Below are 27,644 nucleotides of genomic sequence, written 5' to 3'. Positions count from 1 at the left end.
TTATTTTTCTACACTCATTATGGTTTTAGTTCATTGTTGCTCCATTTGTAAAAAAATAAATAAATAAATAAATAAATAAATATTAGTGCAGGGCAGGGCACATCCCACTTGTTGCCAAAATTCCACCTTTTCTGAAATACATTCATTCAGAGAACATTCATTCAGGTAATTTGAGCCGTCTATTGCAACATGGGACTGTGCATTATCATGCCGCAACACTAGCTGATGATCGTGTATGAACTGCACAAAAATTGCAACATGGGACCATGCATTGTCATGCTGCATCATGAGCAGATGCTCTTGTATGAACTGAACAAAAATTGCAACATTGGGCCATGCATTGTCATGCTGCAACACAAGCTGATGTTCTTCTATGAACTGCACAAAAATTGCCACATTGGGCCGTGCATTATCATTCTGCAACATGCAAGTGGTGGTCATTGATGAACAGTATGAACACATGGAGCCGTGCAGCATCATGCTGCAAAATGAGGTGTTGCTTGTAGATAGATGAATGGCACACCAATTGCAACATGGGGCCGTGCATGATAATGCCGCAGCATTACCTAATGCTCATGTAGGAACCACACAAAAATTGCAACATTGGGCCGTGCATTACCATGCCGCAACATGAATGGATGCTCATGTATGACCTGCACAAAAATTGCAACATTGGGTCGTGCATTATCTTGCCGCAACATTAGCTGATGCTTGTGTATGAACTGCACAAAAATTCGAACATGGGGCAGTTGATTGTTATGCCGCAACATGTGTTGCTTGTGGATGAATGGCACAGCAATTGCAACATGGGGCCGTGCATTGTCATGCCGCAACATGAGCTGATACTCGTGTATGAACTGCACAAAAATTGCAACATTGGGCTGTGCATTATCATGCCGCAACGTGAGCTGATACTTGTGTATGAGCTGCACAACAATTGCAGCATTGGGCTGTGCATGATCATAAAGCAAAATGAGGTGATGCTTGTTGCATGACAATTACAAAATGGGACCGCACATTATCATGCTGCAATATGTAAGTGGTGCTCATGGATGAACGGCTCAATAACATGGGGCCTTGCATTATGCTGCCACAAGGTGTTGCTCGTGGATGAATGGCACACCAATTGCAACGTGGGCTGTGCATGATCACGTTGCAGCATAAGGTGATGCAATTGGATAAACGGCACAACAACACGGGGCCGTGCATTATCATGCCGCAACAAGAGGTGTTGCTTGTGAATGAATGGCACACCAATGGCAACATGGGGCCGTGCATTACCACACTGCAACATGAGGTGCTGCCAGTGGAAGAACGGCTCAGCAACATGTGGCTGTGCATTATCATGCCGCAACAAGAGGTGTTGCTTGTGGATGAATGGCACATCAATTACAACATTACCCCAATTGGAATTACTTTTTAAATGATATTTTTAGAAAACAGCCCCGGGCTGCAAATGGACCCCGTGTCCGCACTTTGGACACTCCTGGTTTACATGGTGTTAATCGGCCTACCATACTATTAACAGGAGGACATTCCTCCTGTGTCTCCATGGTAACTGAGTGTGTTTTCTGTCTGGATGAGTAAACTGTGCTTGATTATATTCAGAGAGTTGTACTGTCACTGTTGCCCCAGTGATGAGTGTGTGTGTCTGTACATGCTTGTGTGACAAATACACTACGGTGTTGTACGGAAATCATTTATTCATCCGTTGACTCGACTTGTAGATCAACTCAACATTGTAACTCACAAAAAGACTTTAAAAAGTTTCCTATACGGCTTTGTGCTTGACTTGAAACAAGTCCCTAACTGACGTATAGGAAACTTTAAGAAGTGGTTGTCACGTGACTATCCTTGGAACTGCGTCCCCAAAATGTGTCATTTAAGCTAGCTCATTTACAAAAGCTTATATTTTGCCACAAAAGATAATTTTACAGACATTTAACAAAGGTAATGCTTTAATAGGCTGTCAAATATTACAATTCTACTCTTCTGACAATATTTCTTTCATGAATTCATAAAAAACAAGTTACAGAAGCTAGCTAGCTTGTATAGTCTTAACCCAAAAGAAACCATGGTGTGTCGCCAATAGGCAGCTTGTCAGATAAACTAACTCATTTCCAAAAGCTTATTTTTTTATCACGAAAGCTCGTTTTAGATGCATTGATATACCTCTGATGCTTTAATATGGTGTCAAAATATTTCAATTAAACTCCTCTTACTATATCTCTTCCTTGAAGTCATAGAAAACAAGCTACAGAAGCTAGCTAGCTTTTAGCCTTAACCCATGTGAAGCCATGGCGTGCCCCCAAAATGGGGGCGTGTCAGGTAAGCCAGCTCATTTCTAAAAGCTTTTTTTTTTTACCATAAAAATTAGTTTTAGATCTATTTAATAACTGTAATGCCTCAATTTAGTGTCAAATACTACAATTCACCTCTTCTTACTATATTTCTTCCTTGAATTCACAGAAAACAAGCTACACAAGCTAGCTAGCTTTTAGCCTTAATCCATTTAAAGCCATGGTGTGTCCCCAAAATGGCAGCGTGTCAGGTAAACTAGCTCATTTGCAAAGGCTTATTTTTTTGCCATGAATGGTCATTTTAAACCCATTTAACAATTGTAAACTTTAGTTATTGTTTTGTTGGCGTTTTTTTTTTTCCAAAACAATTTTTTTCCTTAATATTTCAACCTTATACTTCTATAATGATGTTAACTTCGGTTGTAATATTACAATGTTATTCTCATAACATTCCAAAAAATGCTAATAGGTTTTGTTAGATTTGCTCTCTTAAATTTTGTACTTTATTCGCAAAATATTATAACTATTCCGCAACTTAATTCCAAAAATTACAACTTTGTTTTGTTTTTCTTGAAAGAAAATGCATTTTTTATAACGTAAAATTGAAATAACTTTATTCCCATCATTTCTTTACTTTATTCTCGTAACATAACTTTTCCTTAACTTTAACTTTAACTTTCTTTAACTTCTTTTTTCTTTAAGTTTATTTGTTGTTTTGTTTGTTTTTCTTTTTTTTTAAACATATTTTTTCTTTTATATTTCAACTTTATGCTACTAAAATTACGTTATTTTTCCTCATAATATTCAGACGTTATTCTTCTTCTATTGATAATAATAATTTTACTTTAGTCGCATATCTTTCTTGTAACGTTTTCCTCAACCTAATTTTCCAAACAGTATGACTTTATTTGTTGTTTAGTTTGTTTCTCACAATACAGTGACTTTAAAAAAAACTACTTTTTTTTCAAATTTCAACTTTATGCTACTAAAATGATGTTGTTTTTCCTCATGATAGTCCAACATTGTTCTCGTAAAATTACAAATTTTTCTTGTTAGATTACAACTTTTTCTCCTAATATTTTGACTTTATTCTAATAAAACGATTGTCGTTTTTTTCCATTCCAGCTGGATTTTCCGACAATTTCAATTTAGTAAATTTTCTTCTCTTAATATTCGAACTTTGTTGCCATAATATTTTGATGTCATTCTTGTAACATAACAACTTATCTACAAACTCATTTTCCAACAATTACGACTTTATTTGTTGTTTTGCTGGTTTCTCACAATATTGCAAATTTAAAAAATATATAAGTAAATTTCAACTCTACTAAAATGACATTATTTTTCCTCATAATAGCCCGACGTTATTCTCATAAAATTAAAAATGTTTCTTACAACGTTTTTCTCTCAATATTTTGACTTTATTCTTGTAACGTTACAACTTTTTCTGCAACCTAATTTTCCGACAAGTACGACTTTATTCATTGCTTTCTTCCTTTCTCACAATATTGCAACCTAAAAAATAATGATAAGACTTCAACTTTATGCTACCAAAATGACGTTATTTGTCCTCATAATATTACAACGTTATTCTCATAAAATTGCCAATTTTTCTTGATAGATTTGAACTTTTCTCCAACCTATTTTTCCAACAATTACAACGTTATTTGTTGTTTGTTTCTCATGAAATCACACCTTAAAAAAAATGTATATTTCAACTTTATGATACTAAAATGACGTTCTTTTTTCTCATAATATTCCAACGTTATTCTTGTAAAATTATGAATTTTTCTTGATAGATTACAAGTTTTTTCTCTTAATAATTTGACTTTATTCTTGTAACGCTATAACCTTTCCAAAAATGATGGCATATTTCCTCGTAATATTACGTTATTCTCGTAAAATGACACATTCACTTAATATTTTGACTTTATTCTTGCGAAATGACTGCAGATTTTTCCATTTTGCTGTTGTTATTGTTTTATTTATTGTATTTTTTCTTGTTAAACTATATCTTCAGAACGTTTGGACATCCCTGATGAACACCCTCACCCACACCTACCTCACTCGCGTATACTGTATAATGAGTACGCACCGTGAGTGAGGGAGAAGTTTGTTCGGTGTGCAAAAGGGTGTTACGTACGTATGTTTTGTCGCGGGGATCTGCTGGTACACAGGGACCCACGTGGCGACATGAACTTGCTTCACTTTGGGTGTGTTGCTTCGAGCTCAACGGTCAGTAGAAGCGCAGGAGTGCAGAGGTCAGGTTGGTATTAGCAAGCATTCGAGGCCCTTTCACTCCCTCCGCGCTTTTTTGTTCAATTCAAATCCCTGCGACTTTCACAAACAATAAAGGGAGTGCTGGCCTCAGCACAGCTTCACACACACACACACACACACACACACACACACACACACACACACACACACGAAGCCTTTTCTTTTGATGTGCACATCATGTAAAACGCACAAAAATGTGTCATGTCCAACCTTGGATTCATTTTCTACATGAACGAACCTCCTTGAGAGCCAAGCAGTGCATTTTCATCCACAGCCTTACAGCGCTTTAGGGCCACATCGAGATTTCCAGAATAAAGTTGTAAACATACAAGAATAAAGTACTACATTTACGAGAAAAGAAGTCCTAAATTGAGGAGGATGAAGTGGTAATAAGAGGTGTGATGGTGTCAAACGTGTGAGAGGGAAAATAAAGCACAGCTCTTCAGGAAGGAAGGAAGCTTTCCTCTTGCTAGCTTTTATTTGTAACGTGGCAGCAAAACAGATGAGCGTGTGAAGCCCTTCTCAGTTCACCCCCTCCACATGCCAGGGGTCACATAGTGCCCCCCTTTTCATAGCGGCCTCAGGCAATGTTTTTTCTCGTGAATTTAGGACTTTATTCTCGTACATTTACGAGAATTTTAAAATTTACGAGAATAAAGTCGAAAATTTAGGACTTTATTCTCGAAATCTCAGATTATTTCAATACTCGGTCGTAACAGGCATTGCCTGAGACAGCTATGAAAAGGGGGGACTTATGTGACCTTTGGCCTTGGGCAAATGTAATATTAGGACTTTTTTTCTCCTAAATTTACGACTTTATTCTTGTAAATTTACGAGGGTTTTACAAGGATTTTTAAATGTAAGCAAATAAAGTTGGAAATTTCCAAAATTTAAAAATCCTAAATCTACGACTTTCTTCTCATAAATTTACAACTTTATTCTCATAAATGTACGACTTGTTTTCGTAAATGTACGACTTTATTCTTGTAAATTTACAACTTTATTCTCGTAAATTTACAGCTTTATTCTCGTAATATTACAACTTTATTCTCGTACATTAACGATAATTTTTTAATTTACGAGAATAAAGTTGGAAATTTAGGACTTTATTCTCGAAATATCAGATTATTTTAATCCTCGGTCGTAACAGGCATTGCCTGAGACAGCTATGAAAAGGGGGACTTATGTGACCTTTGGCCTTGGGCAAATGTAATATTAGGACTTTTTTTCTCCTAAATTTACGACTTTATTCTTGTAAATTTACGAGGGTTTTACAAGGATTTTTAAATGTAAGCGAATAAAGTTGGAAATTTCCAAAATGTAAAAATCCTAAATCTACGACTTTCTTCTCATAAATTTACAACTTTATTCTCGTAAATGTACGACTTGTTTTTGTAAATGTACGACTTTATTCTTGTAAATTTACAACTTTATTCTCGTAATATGACAACTTTATTCTCGTACATTAACGATAATTTTTTAATTTACGAGAATAAAGTTGGAAATTTACGGCTTTATTCTCGAAATCTCAGATTATTTTAATCCTCGGTCGTAACAGGCATTGCCTGAGACAGCTATGAAAAGGGGGACTTATGTGACCTTTGGCCTTGGGCAAATGTAATATTAGGACTTTTTTTCTTCTAAACTTACAACTTTTTTAGTTGAAATATTAAAGAAAAAAATTTATTTGGAAAATTAGGTGGGGGAATAAAGTCCTAATATTACCAGAATAAAATTTACAAGGAAAAAGTTGAAATATTTGGAAAATAAAACAAAACCAAGAGGAGAAAAAGAGTGACGTTGATATGAACAATCTGGCTTTTCGGCCATATGCCAAAGCTGACATGCACTTTTTTCTTGAAATATATACAGTATCACTTCTTAGCATATTTGACACAAAATGAAAGTCCTTTCATTTTTCACTATGGGACCTTAATCGCTGGGAAAGGTTTGGACCCCCCTGGACTAAATGAATTGAATCTAGTTTTCGTGTTATGTGTGCTGAGTGACTGTATGCTGCCAGACAGCCAGCCAACCTTTCAACAGAACTCCGTACACAAGCCTTACTTTTCTTGCTTCAGTGCAGCTTTCTCTGACGTGCATGTATGCGTGCGGTAACTGTAACATACAAAATATCAATTACCGTCTCTAAAAGCACATGAGAAATATGCTAAACACGAGTAGCTAGCCAACACACAGATACAATGCTAAGAGCTACATCACACCATCAAATGTACAAACACATTCAAAGTAACAATTTGAGGTCGCTATTTGAAGTGCTTTGTACACATAGATACTCACAAAGACAAAAGTTTCCAAAGCTCAAACGTTTTAGAGCTTGTTTATGAGCTTTTTCCAACTTCGTTTCTGCCGTTGCTAGCTTGGGCTTCACCAAGAGAAGAAAAACATCAAAGATGGTCCAATAGCAAGAAGAGCACTCACTCTTGCTGTCACTGAAACGATTTGTTTTTGTCGCTGTCTTTGACCCAAAGACGTGACATTATGCTTATGCTTATGTTTTGTGTTAGGTTATCTGAAGAAAATATTGCCATCTTAGCTTTGTGTTATTTTTACCTCCGCCAAGCTTATTCAAAATAACTTGAAAGGTTCTGAATGGATTTTGATGAAATTTTCAGGAATTGTCAGAAATGGGATATGGAAGAACTGATAACATTTTCGGGATCATCTGGATCATCGTCTAGATTTAGGAATTTTTTAAAGAATTCTTTAACATTGCGAGTTAGGACCATTTTTGGTATTTGTGTGTATAACGCCACAGAAAAAATGGTCAGAGCACTTGTTTAGGACATTTAGCCTTCCCGCTACATTAAGCTATCGTGCTAGGTGTTGGCATGCTAATGTTAGCATTGCTAGCATGCAAACAATTTTTGCTATTTTCACGGGTAGACACATATATAAACACCACTATCATGCTAGGTGTTATCATGCTAACGTTAGAATGTTAGCATTGCTACCATGCTAATATTACCATAGTAACATTTTTTGCCATTTTCACACTATTTAACACTATTATGCTAACATTATGTTATCATGCTAACATTAGTATGTTAGCATTGCTATCATACTACCATGAGCATACTAGCATTTTTTGCGATTTTCATCAATATGAACTTAACCAGACACTTAGCGCTATTATGCTAGGTGTTAGCATGCTAACATTAGCATGTTAGCATTCTTTAAGTCACACCCTTCCATAGTATGTTTTCACGGTCAAGGAATCTAAATACGTAAATAAAATAAATGTAGGACTAATATTTATGGTGTAAACCACAAGATGGAGGGAACCGTGGCGCTTGGTGCAGGTCTGCGCTCTCTGGGTGTCTTTCTAGTTATTTTATTGAATTTTGATCCTTCACCTAATTGATGAATTTAACTGGCAGTTTAGTCATGTATTTATAATTGGAGTCATATCCAATTATATATTTGATGAATTTTGACAATATGCCGGTGTAAAGCATGAAGCAAAGGAAAATGTCTACGGTACAAAATAAGTTTATTGACAACATTTTTGTAAACATCTGAGGTAAATGAACATTTACATCAACATGCTCATAAACAAAAATTCCAAGACGCATACACACACACACACACGCACACACACACACACACACACGAGTAGATGAAAAGCAGGCGTCTCTCGGACGCGTTGCCTTTAAAGCCGTGAGTCTCTTGGTTTGTACACCGAGAACAGAAGAAGAAAAGCATCATTGAAGATCTTCTAAACTCTCCTCAGACCATCCTTTGAGCGTGTGTTACCAGCATAAGAGTGGGCTACCAATGGCAATCCGTTATTAAAGCTTAGAAAAACACCTCGTCTGTTTAGAGACAAACCTTGTCTTTTTTAAGAAATCTTTTATTTTGGTGGAAAGGGCTGGAGAACTACAGATAGATATATAGACATATAGATTGATGGGCAGCTGATGCCAGAGAACAGGGGTGTCCAAAGTGCCCGGCACCATCTACAAATATAACAATCAAAAAAAAAAAACAGCAAAAATGGAAAAATCTCAGCAGAAAATTTACAAAAATAAAGTCAAAATATTAAGAGAAAAAAAGTGATGATCTAACAAAAATAGTCAGAATTTTTTTAGAATAATGTTGTAATATTATGGGGGAAAATAACCTCTGTTTACTTTGACTAAATTGTATTTACTCATTTACTAAAGTTGAAATATTAAGTCGTAATATTATGAAAACCAAACAAAACAAAGTCATATTTGGAAAATTACTTTGGGGGAAAAGTTATAATATTACCAAAAAAAAGGTCAAATATTACGAGAATAAAGTCGTAATTAGCCAGAAGAAAATTTACACAAAGAAAGATGAAATAGTTAATTTTTTTTATGAAATAAACTGCGGTAATTTTATGAGAACAAAGTCAGAATATGAAGAGATAAAAGTCATATTCTAACAAGAAAGAATGTTGTAATATTACCAGAATAAACTGGTAATATTAGGAGGAAAAATAATAACTAATAGAGTTGAAATATTCAGCAATAAATATGTGATTTTTTTATAGTCGTAATATTATTAGAAACAAACAAAACTAAATAAAGTTTTTGGAAAATTTGCTTGGAGAAAAAGTTATAATATTATGGGAATAAAGTCAAAATGTTATGGAAATAAAGTCATAGTCACGAGAAGAAAATGTACACAAAGCAAGATGAAATAGTTGGAAAATGACAAAAAGAAACAACAGCAGAAATGGAAAAATCAGCTGTAATTTTACAAGAATAGTCAAAATAGAAAAAAGTCATATTATAACAAGATAGAATTTCACAATTTTACGAGAATAAATTTGTAATATTATTAGGAAAAAGGAAGCAGAAAGTTGACATTTTACACAAAAAGTATGTTTGTTTGTTTTTTAAGTCGTAATATTATGAGAAACAAACAAAACTAAATAAAGTTGCCATTTTTGGAAAATCAGGTTAAGTTAAGGTAAGTTAAGTTCTAATAATATGGCAAAAAAGTCATCATTACGAGAAGAAAACTTACACACAAAAAATACAAAATAGTCTGAAAATTTAAAAAAACAGCATAAATTGAATAAACACCTAAAATTTTATGTAATTTTACGAGAATAAAGTCAAAAATATTAAAGAGAAAAAGTTGTATTTTAATGACCGAAAAAGCTTTTTTACGAGATCAACTTAGGAAAAATAATATCATTTTAGTAGCATAGAGTTGAAATATTGCAGAGAAATATGTTGGTTTTTTTAAGTTGTAATATTATGAGAAGCTAAATAAAGTTGTCATTTTTAGGAAATGAGCTTGGAGAAAAAGTTATAATATTATGGGAATGAAGTCAAAATACTGCAAGAAGAAAACCTCTTGGGATTATTTACGAAGAAAGTCAAAATATTTAGGAAATCTTTAAAAAAAAACAGCAAAAATAGGAAAAAAAGAGCAAAGAGTGAGGCTGATATGAATGATATGTTTTTCAACTATATGACAAAGCCGAGATGCACCTTTTTTTAATGTATTATCACTTTTTAGCATATTTATATGAACTATGTGGCCCTCGTCGCTGGGAAAAACGTTTGGACACCCCTGCTCTAGAATCACCTCTGGATCAGGTGGGACGTAGATAAGTATTTGATCCCCTGCTGACTGTAAGTACGTTTATAAGATATGAACAGTACATTGATTTATTTGATGAGAAAAAAAAGACTGCGTGAAATAAGTCGCGGACGCCAACACGAAGGTGCTTTGGCAGCACAGCGTTGATGCCAAGGAGCTCCATTTTGTGTGAGCCGTCAGGTGTTTTCGTGTCAAACGTGTAGTCCATTCCAGTCTGGTGCAGGTCTGCAATCTCGTCCCTGAGGCCAGCTCTTTGGTCTTGCCCGTGGAAGACAGTTTTTGTGAGACAGGTGTCTTTTATATGCATCGTGAGTGGAAATTATGAGCACTTTCCTAAAGGGACCAGGACTAAAATTTAAAAAAAGAACACACAGTCTGTGAGGTTCAGGATGCTGGCTGGTTGGTAGGGGATCAAATACTTATTTTAAGGGCGCTTCGCTTTGCAGGCCCATTCTATTACTCCTCGTACTTTATGATAATTGTGATATCTTCTTGTGCCGCAACCAGTGTAACATACGTACTATGCAACATTCTGTGTAACCACAGAAAAGTGGACAATGGGCCACTTGATTAGGCACCCTAGCTTCAGCCGACAACGTGCGAAGAACCCCGACACGCGTTGCATCACCGGATAGGTCTCGACTGAGCGGAAGTGAGCTGTTTACAGTTTGTAACAACGTGGGTAACCCTGGTGGCGTAAATGACGAACTAAGTGGAAAACGGGCCACTTGATTAGGCCCCCCACCTACAGACCACACCGTGCGAAGAACTTCAACACCTATTATGTCACCGGATAGGTCTCGATGGGGAAAGAGCCCTCTTTATGTTTGCTCACGTTTTGTGTAACCATGGCAACGTAACTGACCACCAAACTTGAAAACGGCCACTTTATTAGGAACCCACCCTTTCTGGCCACACTGTGCATGTAACATGCGAGCAATCTGCAAGGAAATTTTTCTACTTTAATGTTGTCTTTTGCATAAAACCCATAAAAATGATGCACTGTTCAATACAACAAAAAAGGGAGATCGTGTTGCTTTGTCTTCTTTGACCCTGCCTCAAATCTAAAAGCCGCAATGGTCATCTACAGCTAGTCTAGAAAAGAAAAGTCGTCCTATACAGAACAGCTAGAAGGAAGTCAACAGTTCTGTAACCCACTGCAAACACAAGCATCAGAAAGAAGATGTACATCACGTCCCCCAACCCAAAAGACCCTCGGAGACACTCGGCGATGTCACTCAAACATTTGCCGTCATGACTCGACATGAGACATTTTCCTGGATTGGACCAACACCAGCATTTGAACCATTTCAAAAATCTAATATTGTACTACTGCATTGCACCTGGGATGATATACTGTTCATATACTTTAGACATATTTAGCGTTGACCCTGATGTGACAGCAGAGCATACCTGGCAACGTTTGCATTTGAAAATAAGGGACATTTTCCAGAAAATAAGGGAAAGTGTGGTCTTCGCACTAGAATTTTCACCAGCCGGTATGCTGGTTTAAAGACCCGACCGACTGTACTGGCACGCTTTTAATTTGAAGGCTTAAATTTACTGACCACAGCGGTAGTTTCCAACCTTTTTGAGCCCAAGATCCCTGGTGGCTGCCATGACGTTGGCAAGAGTTCGGGGTTTGGGGTGTGGCGTCAGCTCTGTGAGCAAACTATTTGGCTTGATGGCTTCCTGTCACGGGCAAGCGATGACGGTTGAGGGGCAAGGGTGAGTTTTGTCGCGGCTGGATCCGGTCAATGTGTTACGCCAGTCAGCCTTAACGATCCGTGCCGCCGTAGCCCCCAAGATTTATCTAGGCTGAGCTTTCTCTTCACCGCAACGAACCGATGCAGAGTCCGCATCACTGCTGACCCCGCACCAATCCGCCTGTCCGTCTCGTATCTCATCCTTCCCTCACTCGTGAACGAGACCCCGAGGTACTAAAACAGGCTGGTCTGCTCCACTCTGGGGTCGCCAGCAGTGAGACGCGACGGGCAGGTTTGGCAATTGTTGTTGCCACCTGGCTCAGGAGCTGTATGTTGGAGTTCAATCCAATTATTTTTTATATATATGTTTTCAAGATCGACCGGCAAAGGTCCGTAAATAGACTGGTTGGTGACAATGCTCTCAATGTACCGGTCGATCTATGTTCCCACCTAACCACCTGTGGTCATGAGCTTTGTGTTTCCTCCCTCGGGAGATAGGATGACGAGCTCGGCCATATGGGTGGAGCAGAGAGTAGCCAGTTGAGTTGGCTCGAGCATCTCGTCCGGATGCCTCCATGGTCAAGTGTTCTGTGTAATGCCCAACCAGGTGGAGGCCCCGGGGCAGACCGAGGACACGCTGAAGGGATTACGTCTCAGAGCTGTCCTCTGGTGACCCTCCCTGCGGTAGAACTGGAAGATGTGCCGGAGACTCGGAAGTATGGACTTCCTTACAGAGACTCCTGCCCCCAGGGACTCGGACCTGGATAAGCAGATAAAAATGGATGGATGGGAAAAATATTCTAAAAATGGGACCGTAGTGGGAAAGAAGGACATGTTTCCTGGTGAAAATGGGAGGGTTAACAAGTATGCAGCCGAGATGTGTGTTTGTGTCAACACTGAAACAATACACATCTAACACAACGCACACGTCCAACACAGCCGTCCAGCTCCATCGTCCCCAACAACAAGAAACAAAAGTGCAAACCTCTCCTCATGTGTCTCACAGAAAAGACAATGCTGAAGACGTTGTACTGTTGCCAAAGCTACTTGTTAATCCAGAGGTGTCCACATGTTATAGAAAAAGGGAGGCATTATTCATTATCATTTGCAAAACCTGCTCAGTGGCGCCCCCTCTGAGCGTAAGAAATGCCCGTCGCCATTGTCCAACTGACAGGAAATCAGCCACGCGGTCGGCTATTTTGCTTTGTGGGTGGTATTTTCGGGGGATTTTCTTTGTTTTCTGTGTAATTGCGGGCCGTGTTATATTTCACCTGTAGACTAAACGAGCTGCACTTTGGTAGAAGTAGTAAGAATTTTCTAGATCAATAGGTTTTTGTGCTTGGAAAATTAGGCATTTCCTGAAAAGTGGTGATTTTTAAGATGTGGAAATTGGATAACCTGACAGTTTTGATATTGGAATGGCTCGAATCTGTGGAAAAATGCGGAAGTAGTACGAATTTTTTAGATCAAAAGGAAGTTGTCCTTGGAAAAGTAGACAATTTCAGAAATTGTATAACTTTGAACAGGTATTTTGCTTGGAAAATCAGGAATTTCCAGAAAAGTAAGGATTTTTGAGATATGGGAATTGGATAGCCTGTCAGTTTTGACGTTAGAATAGCTTAAATTGGTGGAAAAATGAGGACGCAGTACAAATTTTTGAGATAAAAAGGTAGTTGTCCTTGGAAAATTAGACAATTCCAGAAATGTGGGGATTTTTGAGATATGGAAATTGGCAGAACTGATAGTTGAAATGGCTTGAATTGGTGGAGAAATGCAGAAATAATACACATTTTTTTAGACAAAGGGAATTTGTGCTTGGAAAATGAGGATTTTTGTGAAAAGTGGTCATGTTGATATAGGAAATTGAATAGGCTGATAGTTTTGACATTGGAATGGCTGGAATTGGTGGAGAAGTGCAAAAGTAGTACGTATTTTTATGATCAACAGGTATTTGTGCTTGGAAAATCAGGAATTTACAGAAAAGTGGGGATTTTTGAGATATGGAAATTGGATTGCCTGACAGTTTTGAAGTTGGAATGTCTTGAATCGGTGGAGAAATGCATAAGTAGTCAGGATTTATTTTTTGGATCAAAAGTTATATGTGCTTGGAAAATTTAGAATTTCCAGTAAAGTGGGGATTTTTGAGATGTGGAAATGGGATTGATTGAAAAATGTAGAATTTCATTTGTGTTTAGAAAATGTGGAATTTTGGGGAAAGTGGGAATTTTTGAGATATGGAAAATGGCTTTGAAGCAAATGTTTTCGTATCAGAATGCTTTGACTGGGATGAGAACCGTGGAAGCAGTCAAAACAATGAATTGGATGATTGGGAGCGGAATAACAGGCGGCGGTGTGCGTGATCTTCGGCCGTGAAGCCTCAGCCAGCAAGGATGCGCCAACACACGAGTCACGGCACGTCTTTTCGTCTTTTCCTACAAACGTTGCAGCGCTTTTGTCACGGCACGGATGTGTCACGTGTGAGAAACATTTACAACTGATATCGTTGATATACTGTGTATTCAACTGATATCATGCTTTGACATGTGGAAATCAGGATTTCACCCCCTGCTGATTTTGGAAATGTACACTCTTTTACAAAGATATGAACAGTACATCATTTTTATGGTACATTTATTTAACAGAGAGTGACGGAATGTAAAAAAAAATGATCAATGAGTTTGTATTTGATTGAGTGAAAGAAGTATTTGATCCCCCAACCAACCAGCGAGCATTCTGTACTTCCAATCTCCACTCATGATTTGGATAAAAGACACCCGTCACACAAAGACTCACAACTCTCCATCACATCACCACGGGCAAGACCAAAGAGCTGACCCGAATGGACTACAAGTCCATCAACAACAAGCTTGAGGAAAAAAAGGAGGACAAAATCCAAGGTAACAGTCAGTGGCCTTTGCTGAGGACAGGGGTGTCCAAACTTGTTCTAGTGAGGACCGTTTTCAGATTTTGCAAAACATGCTAAGAAGTGATGTATATTTCAAGAAAAAAGTGCATCTCATCTTTGGCATGGAGCTGAAAAACTACATTATTCATATCAACCTCGCTCTTTTTATTTTCCAAATATGTCAACTTTCTTCATAAATAATCTTCCTGAAATTTTCTTTTTGTGATTATGACTTTATTCCCATGACATTATAAGTTTTCCCCCCGAAATTATAACTTTATTTTGTTTGTATCACTTTAAAAAAAACCCAATATGACACATTTTTTCTTTACTATTTCAACTCTATTATTTTTCCTCGGAATGTTACAATTTTATTCTCTTAAAATCAACTTTTTTTTGGTTTAGAATACAACTTTTTTCCTCTCAATATTTTGACTTTATTCTCTGAGGATTACAGCGGAGTTTTTTCCCATTTCTGTGTTTTTTTTAACCAACTACAGTATTTCAGCTTTATTCTTGTAAATGTTTTCCTCATAATATTTTGACTTTATTCTCAACAGAATAACTTTGTCTGCAACCCGGTTTTCCAAAAATGGCAACCTTATTTAGATTTTTTTTCTCAAAATATTGCCACTTGAAACAATACGACATATTTTGTTTTATTATTTCAACTCTAATATTTTTCCTTATAATATTACAAGTTTATTCTTGTAAAATTGCCTTTCTTCTCTTTAGATGCAATCAGTATTTTTACTTTATTCTGTGAGGATTACAGCTGTTTTTTCCATTTACCAGTATGCTTTTGTTCCCCAACTATTTCAGCTTTCTTCTCGTAAATTTTCTCCTCGTAATATTATGACTTTATTCCCATAAACTGTATTCCCTTAGTGCTTTATTCCCATAGACTTTATTCTCGTAGTATTGTAACTTTTTTCACAACACAATTTTCCAAAACTGACCACTTTATTTGTTGTTTTGTTTGTTTCTCATAATATTACGACGTAAAAAAACACATCTTTTTTCTTGAATATGTCAACTCTGACATTATTTTTACGACTTTATCCTCGTAAAATGATGACTTTTCTCGTTAAATTACACCTTATTTCTCTTAATATTTTGACTTTATTGTTGTAAAATTGTTTTTTTTTTTGTTTACTTGTCTTGTTAACTGATATTTTTTTTAGAATGTGTCAATAAAAAAAAAAAAAACAACCTTTGGACACCCCTGCAGTGAAGCTACCATAAAGATGATGTACTGTTCTTATCTTTGGGGGGAGGGGCGGTACAACATCAGCAGGGGATCAAATACTTATCTCTCCCACGGAAACCACGAAGCGTTAGCTACCGTCAGCTTTTGAAACATTTGCGATGAAAAATGCAGGTATACAGTACACAGGAGGGAGGGGGACAGTTTGGTGCTGATCCAGTGAGTGGACCTTGGTGGAGGTCATGTCCAGACTCAAATATCGCTACTTGTCTTGTATGTGTGTTGTGTTCACGCGTAGTCGCTACACGGCCAGGTCATCAGGGCGAGCTCGGGCGCCGCCGCTCCTCGGCTTCTGCACGTCGGGGGGCTGATGCATCTCGGCCTTGGTCACCACGGTGACGTGGTCGCTCGGCAACGCTTTCTCCTTGCTCGCCAAAGCCTCCTCCAGCGAGAGAAGGTAGAGACGGGCGTGGCAAGGGAGCGTCGGAAAGGTGGAGTGTTGCGCCTCTGGCGGAGGAGGCGGAGTCGTGGTCTCCTCCTCCGCGTGCGAGGAGGAGGAGGAGATCCGCGGCGAGGGAGGGGGGTAAGAGTTTTTCCCGTCGGCGTCGTGCATCTCGAGCGCCATGTTGCTCCAGTTCTGCTCCTCTGCTGTCAGCTGGCCACCACCGTAGAAGGACTGTAACAGGAGGTCATCTGGGTGGAACAACGCGCGGGCCAACTTGACAGAACCGCTCGTCATGTCAGGACTTAAAGAGACCACCTCCGTCGGACTGTCGGCGCCGCCCTCGGCCGCGCTGCCCCCGACCGCGCTCACGCTGGCGTACGTGGGCAAGCAGTCCAGCGCGGGCTGACTAACCTCCTCGGGAAGAGTCTTGGCGTCGCCGCCTCGTACCGCACCCAGCAGCAGCGACTCGTTGTCGGCGGCAAACTCGTTGGTGACGCCCTGCTTGACTTTCTTCCAACCCAGGTGGTAGATCTCCAGCAGGTTGAGCACCAGAGACACGCAAGCCACCGCCAGCATGAAGATGATGAAGATGGTCTTCTCCGTCGGCCTGCGTGGAGGACAGGGGATAGGACTTGGATCGCCAGCCGCAAAATTGTCAAGTTAAACCGGAGTACGTGCCATCAAAGACATCAAGGAACTGTACAAACACAATAGATCTCGGCGAAAATAATTGAGACGCCCGTAAAAATGTCTATTTTTTTGACACACAGCTCGCTCCTGCTCCTCCAAGTCCTCCTTCATATTTCAAATATAAAATTTATAGCTACTCACAATTTAATTTAATTTAATTTAATTTAATTGTAAAAAAAACCCATCAGAAACATTATCAAAAAAGTTGAGTAGTATATGAAAAAGTATTTGAAAAAAATACAAATATTATTTTTGAGGAGAAACATTGAAATATAAAAAAAATAATAATTTTATATATATATATATATAATAATTTAAAAAGTATTTATTTGGAAAAATGTAAACTATTTGAAAAAAATTTAAAAAATTAATTTGACATTATTTTTTTGGGGGGGGAATGAAATATTTGAAAATAAATAACAATAAAATTATTATTGTTATTTTCAATTTAATTATTTGAAAAGAAATAACAATATTTGTATTTGTAAAATGAGGGGGAAAAATAAAAATATAATGTTTTAGGAAAAATTGAAATATTTTAAAAGAAATAAAAATAAAAACATTTTGAGGGAAGAAATGTAAGTATTTGAAAAGAAATTAAAATGGTTGTTTTTTAAATTAGAATTATTTGAGAAGATATACAAATAAAAACATTATTTTGGGGAAAGAAATTAAAATATTTGAAAAGAAATAAAAAAACAAAATTATTATCTTTTGAAAAAAAGATTATTTGAAAATAAATAAAAATACAAAAAAACAATTATTAAATATTTGAAAAAAGATTTTAAAAAATAAAAACAGATTTTTAGGGAAAAATGTAAGCATTTGAAAAGAAATGAAAATACAAACATTTTTTCTGGGAAAAAAAAATATTAGAAAAAAGAAAAAAAAATAAAATTAAACAATTTTTTGGGGAAGAAAATCCAGGTTAAGCTCTAAATATTCCTCACACACATATTAAACACATTCAAAGTATTAAATATATCAAATGTGCTCATGACACTAAAACAATCACTAAAATCTTGTTATTTTTGCAGAGAATAATAACATTGAAAGTCATATTTCTGATGTTAGATGTGTGCTCGAATGTTGAGTTATTTAACCTTTTTTTTTTTTTTTTTTTTTTACTTTTTGTCTCTAAAATCAGTCTTCTCCGGGAGAACAAGGAGGATGTGGTATTGCCACAAGCATCCTCCCTCTCGGAACGACGCATGGAATACATTGTTACACACTGAGAACATCTTTATGAAGACCAACTATTCTTTTTTTTCCACGGAATTCTTTGCCCTGAAGTTCCATGTTTAACCTCTAATGAGAGCGACCACCAAATTTAACACAAATGCTCCTCATTCGAGAAGTGCGAGTCATGAACAAACCATTTGAAACTTGCCAGTTTTTGACTGAATCAGGACTCGCTCACATGGACTCGTTGAGTAAATTAAAAACGGACAGCAGGTAACATGTCATTAATTGTCCAACTGTTACGCTAACTGCATTTGCATAAATGTATTCTTTTGTATGATTTGTATGAAAGCATTAGCCCACGCTCAGTCTGCAAATTTTAGATCTGAGTTTCGCTGACTCGTGGGGACTTGATGAAGACTTGTGTTTCAATGAGTGCACAGGTGTTTGACAAAGACCTGGGTTTCACTGACTCACAGATACTTAACAACTCATCCCAGATACTTCACTGACTCACGGGTGTTCGACAAAGACTCGATTTTAACTGGCTCACAGATGTTCAACGAAGACTTGCGTTTCACTGACTCACGAGTACTTCAGAAAGACAAAATTTCACTGACTCACGAGTGCTCAACAAAAACTCAAGTTTCACTGACTCACGTGTCCTTGACGAGGACTGGAGTTTCACCAACTCATGAGTACTTCACTAAGACCAAGTTTCACTAATTCATGGGTGTTCAAAGAAGACTTGAGTTTCACTGACTCACAGGTACTCGACAAAGACTGGAGTTTTACTGACTCACGGGTACTAGACTAGACAAAGACTTGAGTTTCACGGACTCAAAGGGTACTCAACAAAGACTGGTGTTTTACTGACTCACGGGTACTAGACAAATACTCGAGTGTCACTGACTCAGGGGTACTTGGTGAAGACTGGAGTTTTACTGACTCACGGGTACTCAACATAGACTCATGTTTCACCTATTCACAGGTACTAAATGAAAACTGGAGTTTCACTGACTCATGAGTACTTCACAAAGACTCAAGATTCACTGACTCGTGTGTACCTCACAAAGAAGAAATTTCACTGGTTCATAAGTACTCGACAAAAATTTGAGGTTCACTGACTTGTGGGTACTCAACGAAAACTGGAGTTTCACTAACTCATGAATACTTTACAAAGCAGAAATTTCACTGATTCACGGGTACTCAACGAATACTTGAGTTTCACCGACTCACAAGTACTTCATAAGATATACTTCAGAAGTTTCACTGAGTTGCTCAGCGAACATTGAGTGTCATTGACTCACAGATCCTCGAGACTAGAGTTTCACTGATTCAAATGTACTTGATGAAGACTGGATTTTCACTGACTCACTGATACTCAACGGAGACTGGAGTTTCACTGACTGATGGATATTTGACAAAGACTGGAGTTTTACTGACTCACGAGTACTTGATGGAGCACTGAGTTTTATTGACTCATGAGTACTTGATGAAGCATTGAGATTGACTGACTCGTGGGTACTTGACAATGACTCGGGTTTCATTGATTCATGAGTACTTCACAGAGATTAAGTTTCACTGACTCACAGGTACTCGACAAAGACTCAAGTTTCACTGATTTACCGGTACTTGACGAAGGCTCGAGTTTCAGTGACTCACGAGTACTTACAAAGACGTTTCACTGAATTGCTCAACGAACATTGAGTTTCATTGGCTCAGAGGTCCTCGATGAAGACTAGAGTTTCACCGATTCATGGTACTTGACGAATGCAGGAGTTTTACTGACTCACAAGTACTTGATGAAGCATCGAGTTTCACTCAATGCTTTCACTCACGGGTACTTGACAAAGACTCAAGTTTCACTGAGTCACAAGAGCTTGACAAAGAAGGAGTTTCACTGACTCACAAGTACTTTACAAAGACTGGAGTTTCATTGACTCAAGGAAGACTGGAGTTTCACTGACTCATGGATACTGAACGAAGATTGCCGTGTCACTGACACACGGGTACTCGAAGACTAGAGTTCCACTAAGAAAGTATGTAGAAAGTACAGGAAGTTGTAAAGAAGCAACTAACCTGGATATAAAGCAGTCCACGGTGTTGGGACAGGGCCAGCGGCGGCACTTGTAGAGGGGTCTCAAGTGGAAGCCATAGAGGAAGTACTGTCCCAGGATGAAGCCCACCTCAAACAGGGTCTTGAAGATGATGTTGAAGATGTAGGTCCTCAGCAGCGCCCCGCGGATGCGGATCTTGCCGTGCTCGTCACGGATGGGCGGCTTCTCCTTCTTCCAGCCACCCCCTCCGTCTCCGTTGTGGTAGAGGGGGTCGTGGTCCTCCAGGTGCCGCCCCAACTTCCTGTTCTCATCCTCCCGCTCCCTCCTCTTCTCCTCCATGCGCACGATGTGTAGCACGTGACCCAGGTAGATGAGGGTGGGCGTGGACACAAAGATGATCTGCAGCACCCAGAAGCGCATGTGAGAGATGGGGAAGGCCTCGTCGTAGCAGACGTTCTCGCAGCCGGGCTGCTGCGTGTTGCAGGTGAAGTCCGACTGCTCGTCGCCCCACACTTCTTCGGCCGCCGCGCCCAGCACCAAGATGCGGAAGATGAAGAGGACGGTCAGCCAGACCTGGGGGCGGGGGAGGGAAGGACTACGAGGTTATCGTCACCTCCGGGCCGATACGTCACCGTACGGCCATCGGTCGCTCACCTTTCCGATCACGGTGGAGTGTTCCTGAGCGTTCTCCAGCAGCCGCCCCAGAAAGCTCCAGTCACCCATGCTTCACTCGCTTGTTTAACCTGGGAGGAGAAAAAGAAATAACCAGCAATGAATAAAAAATAATACTATGACACAAATAAACTGAATATGTAATCTCTTAAAATAAGTACATTCATAATTACTAATGATCATTCAGATAATGAATTTGTGAATTACTTTATTTATGTTACGTTACGTTACGTTACGTTATGTCATGTTATGTTTATGTCATGTCATAAATAAAGACAAAAAAATTACATAAAAATAGAAATGTGGGTAAGTACATTTAAAATTAGTAAGAATAATTAATAATATATCATAATAAAATCATTTATAATAATAACTGACAGATGAATACAATTAATAAAAAAATATATATCAGAGAAAATATAATCTGTATATATATAAGTACATTTTTACTTAATAGTAATGAATTTATAAGTATAATCTTATAAATATTGTTATTTTATTATCATTAAAATAAATTATAAGAACTAATACTGTAGATGAATACAGTTAATTCTAAAAATAACATGACATAAATAAGGAAAAATAAATTACATTCAAATAAAAATATATGTAAATAAAAACTTAAGAATAATAATCATGTTATAATTAAAATCATTTATAATCACGACTAATACATGAATACAATTAATTGAACAATTTATATTACATAAATTAAAAGAAAACAAATGACATTAAAAATAAAAATAATAAAAAAGTAATTAATAATAATTAATAATAATAATTAATATCATTGATTTATAATAATATTATTATATTATATTGAAATAATTGATAGTAATAAATAATAGACAGATACAATTAATGATAAATACTGTAATAGAAATAAATTAATAATTTTACATGAATAAAGAAAAAATAAATTGCATTAAAATAAATAAAAAATATAGATAAGTAGATTAGAAGTTAATAATAATAATTATTATATTATTGTATTATTACATTGTAATCATTATAATTCATGATAATAATGAATACACATTAATGAATAAATACAGTGAGTGATAAATAAAGAAAGCCTAAATTGCATTAAAATAAAGAGATTATAGATTAATGAATAATAAATAAATAAATGTTGTCAGAAAGATTGCATAATGTATAAGTAAATATGGCCTTTAGAAATAATATCATAGCTTAAACCAAGAAGCGATAGAAGGCAATCACTGTGTATGTGGGAAAACTGGGAATTACAGTATAAGTGGGAATTTTCGGGATGCGGAAAATTCTCAACTTAAATGTTTTGTTGTTGTTGGCGTCTGAAAGGTCTCATTCAGTAAAGCTTTGACTTTCATCCGCTAGTAAAGATGCGCACGTACACAAGCACGCCAACATCATCATCCATGCACACTAAATATCATTTCTTTGCCAATTTTCCAGCAGCCTCGCCAGCTTTAAGACGTCAAACAAGCAAAACTTACAGAAATTTTGCTGTGTTGCCAGTAAGAAATCCATCGACCAGGAAGCGAATATCTGCAAAGGAGAAAACCGGTCATTTGTTTTGGGGTTTATTTTACTTGCTGTATAAACTATTATATGCATTGCGTTTGTGTACTGTAAATATATATGTATATATATATATATATATATATATATATATATATATATATATATATATATATATGCGTATGTGACTGCTACATTTTATATATATATATTGTTGACTAAATGCAATACACATTTTCACAGTTATTTTTGTTTTCATCTAAAACAAGGATACATTCTAAAAACATAATAAAAAAAAAACAACAGCAGCAAAAAATGGAAACATCAGCAGTAATTCTACAAGAATAATGTCAAAGTAAGAGAGTTTAAGAATTTTTTTAATAATAACATCTTAATATTATGAGGAAAATAATATAAAATATAATATATAATAATAATAATAATTACAATATTGTAATAATAAATCATATTTATAAATAATAAAAATAACCTAATATTTTCTGATAAAATAATATTTTAGTAGAATAATGTTGAAATATTACAGAAAAAAGATGTGTCTGAACATTATGGGAAAAACAAAACCAAATAAAGTTGTCATTTTGGGGTGAAAAAAAAAAATTATAATGTTAGGAGAATAAAGTCAAAATATTATGGAAATGAAATCATAATTACGGGAAGAAAATTTACAAGAAGAAAGTTGGAATACAAGTTGAAAACAACAACTACAGCACAAATGGAGAGAAAAAAAGCACTAAGAGAAAAAAAGTTGTGACTAAGAAGAAAAAGTTGAAATTTGACAAGAATAACATCATAACATCATAACAGTGTTTCCAGGAGGCTAGTGGGAACATTGCTCCAAGTGGTGAGCATGGCTTCACCAAGGCCATCAACTGTCTGGAACTGATGGCCATTTTTATAAACTTCCCTTGCCATCCATCCCCAAATGTTCTCTATGGGATTTAAATGAGGGGAACATGCAGGATGGTCCAAAAGAGTGATGTTATTCTCCCTGAAGAAGTCCTTGGTCAAGCCAGCATTGTGAACTGCAGCGTTGTCCTGTTGAAGAACCACACAGACGAGGGCCCTCAGTTATGAGGGATGCCCGCTGCAACATCTGCATCCGGTTGACGACCCTGCACCACCTGAAGCTCCGGTGTTCCACTGAACGAAAAAGCACCCCAGATCATGATGGACCCCCCCCTCCACTGTGCCGGGTAGAAAACATCTCAGGTGGGATCTCCTTGTCATGCCAGTAACGTTGGAAGCCATCTGGACCGTCAAGGTTACATTTTTTCTCATCAGAGAATAAAACTTGTTTCCACCGTTCAATGTCCCATTTTTGATGCTCCCTGGCAAAGTCTAAACGGGCACTTTTGTGGCGTTGGAGGAGACGAGGTCTTTGAATTCCTTTTTTGTTTTTGAAACCCTTTTCCTGCAGATGGCGTCTGATGGTTATTGTGCTACAGTCGGCACCAGTAAGGCCTTAATGTGGGTCAAAGACTGTCCTGTGTCTTGATGGACAGCCAATTGGATCCTCCGGCTTAGCGCAGGTGTGATTTTTTTGGGTCTACCACTTGACTTTTTTGTTCCATAATGCTCAGGATCTTTCAAAAAATGTAGAATGACTGATTTACTGCACCCAACCTCAGCAGCAATGGCACGCTGTGAGAGGCCTTGCTTATGCAGCTCCACAATCCCACCACGTTGAAAAAGAGAAAGCTTCTTAGCTTTCCCATCAGGAGGGCATGACAGTGTGAATGCCTGACAGAAAATGAACATTTTGAGCAGAGTTTGATTTTTATAGCCTGTGGTCTTAAACTTTTCATCAGGTGATAAACAACCTATTTCATTTTTTTGTTTTTTTGTTTAAATGACAAGTTCCAAATATTTTTTGTGTCACTCCCCCTTTATGTTTTTGCATATTGTAGCTCCAAATGTGATCCAAATGTGCAAAATGCAAATTCTAGCAATTTTTCAACTAGTCTTAAGATTTTGATCAGGGCTCTAATATGTTTGAGGGCTCTAATATGTTAAAAAGCGTATTTAGAAGGTGGTAAACAGGTTTATTATGCCTAATATGTCTTATTTTCTCTTATTTTGTCTATGTCATTGGGTAATAGGAGTATAAAGGTGACCATAGGGGTGTTATTTCATGTCTAGAGGGCTCTAATGATGTTAAAAAAATGTATTTAAAAGGTAGTAAACAGGTTTATTATGCCTAATATGTCTTATTGTTGTTATTATGTATACTATTTTGAGTAATAGAAGTGTAGAGGTGACTATAAGGGTGTTGTGTCATGTCTCGAGGGCTCTAATGATGTTAAAAAGTGTATTTAAAAGGTGGTAAACAGGTTTATTATGCCTAATATGTCTTATTTTCTTTTATTAAGTCTACTTTATTGGGTAATAGGAGTGTAAAGGTGACTATAGGGGTGTTATGTCAAGTCTTGAGGGCTCTAATAATGTTAAAAAGTGTGTTTAAAAAGTGGTAAACAGGTTTATTATGCCTAATATGTCTTATTTTCTCTTACTGTTTCTACTATGTTGGGTAATACCAATGTAAAGGTGACTAAAGGGGTGTTATTTCATTTTGACGACGTGCTCTTAAACGTTTGATCAGCTGATGAACAGCCAATTTCACTTTAATGCTTCTTTGCGATGAATTGCTTTTTTGTCTCACTCCCATTTCTTCTTTTTGCATTTTGAAACTCGTTTTTGAACCTCCTTAAGATCCAACACTGCAAAATGTAGAAGTGTATGTACAGCGCACACACACACACACACACACACACACACACACACACACACAGACAGACTCCTTGGGAATGTTTGCATACATGCCTGCTGCCTTGACATCAACTTTACCAAGCAGACTTGCTCATGTGGACAGTTGCAAGAATGCGTGTGCGTGTTTGTGTGTGTATGTGTGTGCTGCCGGGACAATGGCAGGCCATGTGTGGGAAGTGAAAGAGTGGATAACAGGTTGTCCCTGTTGAATGCTGGACTCATCACATCCCAGGAATGCTGAGGAGGGCAAATGTTTGCCCGGGATCAACCCATATGCACAAACACACACACACACACACACACACACACACTTACAGTAGCTTACTCCCGTACATCTCATCCACCAAAAGCTCACAAGTGCACCAAGCCATCCACAATGTTTATGTTGTTGTACTGTACATGCATGTGTGTGTACTATAAATGTGTACAGTATGTATGGCAGCAACATTACACAAAAAATACTCCACAATACAACATTTGACGTGTGTGCTTTCTTGATATAATATACAGTATAGTATGCTTGCCTTATTTTATTAATTCATTCATTAATAAATGATATATGGGGGAAGTATGCTGGAAGTAAGCTGTCCAGAAAAAAAACAACAAGGAACTGCTAACTATGTTATCTAATTTATGTCTAATAGAGTGTAAAGGTGACGATAGGGGTGTTATTTCACGTCTCGGAGGCTTTAATAATGATTTTAACAACTATCTAGAAGATTGTAAACAAGCTTATTATGCCCTTACTTTATCTTATTATGTGTACTATATTGGGTAATAGAAGTGTCAAGGTGACCTTTGGGGTGTTATTTCATGTCTAGAGGGCTCTAATGATGTTAAAAAGTGTATTTAGAAGGTGGTAGACAGGTTAATTATGCCCACTATGTTTTATTTTATCTTATTTTGTCTACTATATTGGGTAATACAAATGTAAAGGTGACTATAGGGGTGTTATTTCACGTCTCGGAGGCTTTAATAATGATTTTAACAACTATTTAGAAGATTGTAAACAGGCTTATTATGCCCTTACTTTATCTTATTATGTGTACTATATTGGGTAATAGAAGTGTCAAGGTGACCTTAGGGGTGTTATTTCATGTCTAGAGGGCTCTAATGGTGTTAAAAAGTGTATTTAGAAGGTGGTAAATATGCTTATTATGGCTAATATGAACACAGTATGAAAATACTGTATTCCTTTTATTAATACTGAATCCTGCTGGCCTGGGAACGCCTTGGAGTCCTCCCGGTGGAACTGGAAGAGGTGGCCGGGGACCAGGAAGTCTGGACTTCCTTCCTAAGACTGCTGCCCCCGCGACCCGGACCCGGATAAGCGGAGAAAAATGGAATGGAATGGATATTGAATCCTACTTTGTGGAAATTCACTTATTACTGTCGGGTCTGGAACTAATTAACCACCATAAACGAGGAACGACGGTATTTGTCATGCCAACTAGAGTGGCCTGTAAAACAGCCTCTCTTATTATCTGCAAATGACAGAACATGCTGTGGAAGGCTGAATGAAGAAAACATTTAACGCTTCAGATAAATGCTTGATAGAGTCAGTTGGGATGACGTTTATATCAGCAGGACGCCAATAATCTTAGTTATCTTTTATTCATTTCTTCAAGTCTGTATTTAATGAGTGCTTTGCCTCAAAATGAATAAATGGAATAAACGGTTATTTCGTCCTGCCAGCCCTGGCAGATCCCGATGCGTTCTCAGGCCAGTTGAGAGACGTAGTCTCTCCAACGTGTCCTGGGTCTTCCCTGAGTCCTCCTATCTGTCCGATGTGCCCTGAACATCCCCCAAGGGAGGCGGGCAGGAGGCATCCTGACCAGATGCCAGAGCCACCTCATCTGGCTCCTCTCAATGCGGAGGAGCAGCGGTTCTACCCCAGATGATGGTGCTTCTCACCCTATCTCTAAGGGAGAGCCCAGCCACCCTACCGAGAAAACTAATTTCAGCCGCTTGTACCCGCCATCTTGTCCTTTCGGTCACTACCCAAAGCTCATGACCATAGGTGAGGATAGGAATGTAGATCCACTGCTAAATGGAGAGCTTTGCCTTTCGGCTCAGCGCTGTCTTCACCACAACGGACCGATGCAGAGTCCGCATCACTGCAGACGCCGCACCAATCTGCCTGTCCTTCTCGCGTTCCATCCTTCCCTCACTCGTGAACAAGATCCAGAGGTACTTAAACTCCTCCGCTTGGAGGAAGGATCTCATCCCCAACCCGGAGATGGCACTCCACCTTTTCCGGGCGAGAACCATCGACTCTGACTTGGAGGTGCTGATTCTCATCTCAG

The 27,644-nt window shown here is 37.7% G+C and overlaps 2 protein-coding genes across 2 annotated transcripts in view; both read right to left on the bottom strand.

Annotated features, from left to right (window-relative positions):
• Positions 1-6,967, bottom strand: part of runx1 (RUNX family transcription factor 1) — a 96,348-nt gene extending 89,381 nt beyond the window's left edge. Inside the window, exons 1-2 of the mRNA XM_054766642.1 lie at positions 6,882-6,967; positions 6,648-6,698 (exon numbers count right to left, since the gene is read on the bottom strand). The gene's annotated coding sequence lies outside the window, so the exon portion shown is untranslated. The remainder of the gene's footprint in view (positions 1-6,647; positions 6,699-6,881) is intronic.
• Positions 6,968-9,225: 2,258 nt separating this feature from the next.
• The window catches only part of LOC129176705 (gap junction alpha-3 protein-like), a 28,107-nt gene continuing 9,688 nt past the window's right edge, over positions 9,226-27,644 (bottom strand). Inside the window, exons 2-5 of the mRNA XM_054767012.1 lie at positions 22,527-22,578; positions 21,034-21,122; positions 20,402-20,952; positions 9,226-17,054 (exon numbers count right to left, since the gene is read on the bottom strand). Of these exons, the coding sequence (XP_054622987.1) occupies positions 16,304-17,054; positions 20,402-20,952; positions 21,034-21,102 (1,371 nt within the window). The 5' untranslated portion in view covers positions 21,103-21,122; positions 22,527-22,578 and the 3' untranslated portion in view covers positions 9,226-16,303. The remainder of the gene's footprint in view (positions 17,055-20,401; positions 20,953-21,033; positions 21,123-22,526; positions 22,579-27,644) is intronic.

The sequence above is a fragment of the Dunckerocampus dactyliophorus genome, chromosome 1 (assembly GCF_027744805.1).
Source record: "Dunckerocampus dactyliophorus isolate RoL2022-P2 chromosome 1, RoL_Ddac_1.1, whole genome shotgun sequence".
Classification (NCBI taxonomy): Eukaryota; Metazoa; Chordata; class Actinopteri; order Syngnathiformes; family Syngnathidae; genus Dunckerocampus; species Dunckerocampus dactyliophorus.
Note: the sequence above shows the minus strand (reverse complement) of the source record. Positions and strands in the feature narration are given on the sequence as shown.